This window comes from Octopus bimaculoides, chromosome 5 (genome assembly GCF_001194135.2).
Source record: "Octopus bimaculoides isolate UCB-OBI-ISO-001 chromosome 5, ASM119413v2, whole genome shotgun sequence".
NCBI lineage: Eukaryota > Metazoa > Mollusca > Cephalopoda > Octopoda > Octopodidae > Octopus > Octopus bimaculoides.
Genome location: NC_068985.1, coordinates 85,253,862 through 85,254,693, shown reverse-complemented (window position 1 = coordinate 85,254,693; position 832 = coordinate 85,253,862). Strand labels below are relative to the sequence as shown.

Genomic DNA, 832 nt, shown 5'->3' with positions numbered 1-832 from the left:
CACACATACACATATATATACATATATACGACGGGCTTCTTTCAGTTTCCGTCTACCAGATCCACTCACAAGGGTTTGGTTGGCCTGAGGCTATAGTAGAAGACACTTGCCCAAGGTGCCACGCAGTGGGACTGAACCCGGAACCATGTGGTTCATAAACAAGCTACTTACCACACAGCTACTCCTATATATATATATATATATATATATATATGAAATCGAAATCATAATTGAACCTAATTCGATGACTGGCACCCATGCCAGTGGAGCGCTAACAGCACCATCCGAGTGTGATCATTGCCAGGGCAGTTGTCTGGCTTGCATGCCAGTGGCACGTAAATAGCACCATTTGAGCGTGGTCATTACCAACGTCACCTTACTGGCACTTATGCTGGTGGCACGTGAAAAAACGTTCAAGCAAGGTCATTGCCAGTTCCACTGGACTGCAGTACGATATTAGTTGCTATATCATAGTGTGTTTATGTGTGTGTGTATGTATGTATAAACAGGTTTATAGGTTACTAAATCTTATTCCCCTTTTTACTTCACTCTTTCTTTCTTTTTTTTTTCCTTCTTTTCCAGCATGGGTCAAGTTTTTGTGATGGAGACAAACATTGAGAAACGAACAAAGCCTGAGAAACTTCGTATGTCTAACATCCATGTAGGACGTATAGTGACAGCAGTAGCATGGAACACAACAGGATCTCAGTTCTTCATCGGTGACAATATGGGCACAGTTTCTATCATATACGTTTCAAACTCTAAGGTATCTTGTATCATTATTGCTTATTTTTCACTTCTCTATTTTCTTACCAGTATCTCACCATTCTTA

The 832-nt window shown here is 40.6% G+C and overlaps 1 protein-coding gene across 3 annotated transcripts in view; it reads left to right on the top strand.

Moving 5' to 3' along the window:
* Window positions 1-832, top strand: part of LOC106879723 (uncharacterized) — a 120,308-nt gene that overhangs the window by 39,773 nt on the left and 79,703 nt on the right. For all 3 annotated transcript variants that reach the window (XM_052967826.1, XM_014929403.2, XM_014929404.2), the window contains exon 5: window positions 583-766. In XM_052967826.1, the coding sequence (XP_052823786.1) occupies window positions 583-766 (184 nt within the window). The remainder of the gene's footprint in view (window positions 1-582; window positions 767-832) is intronic.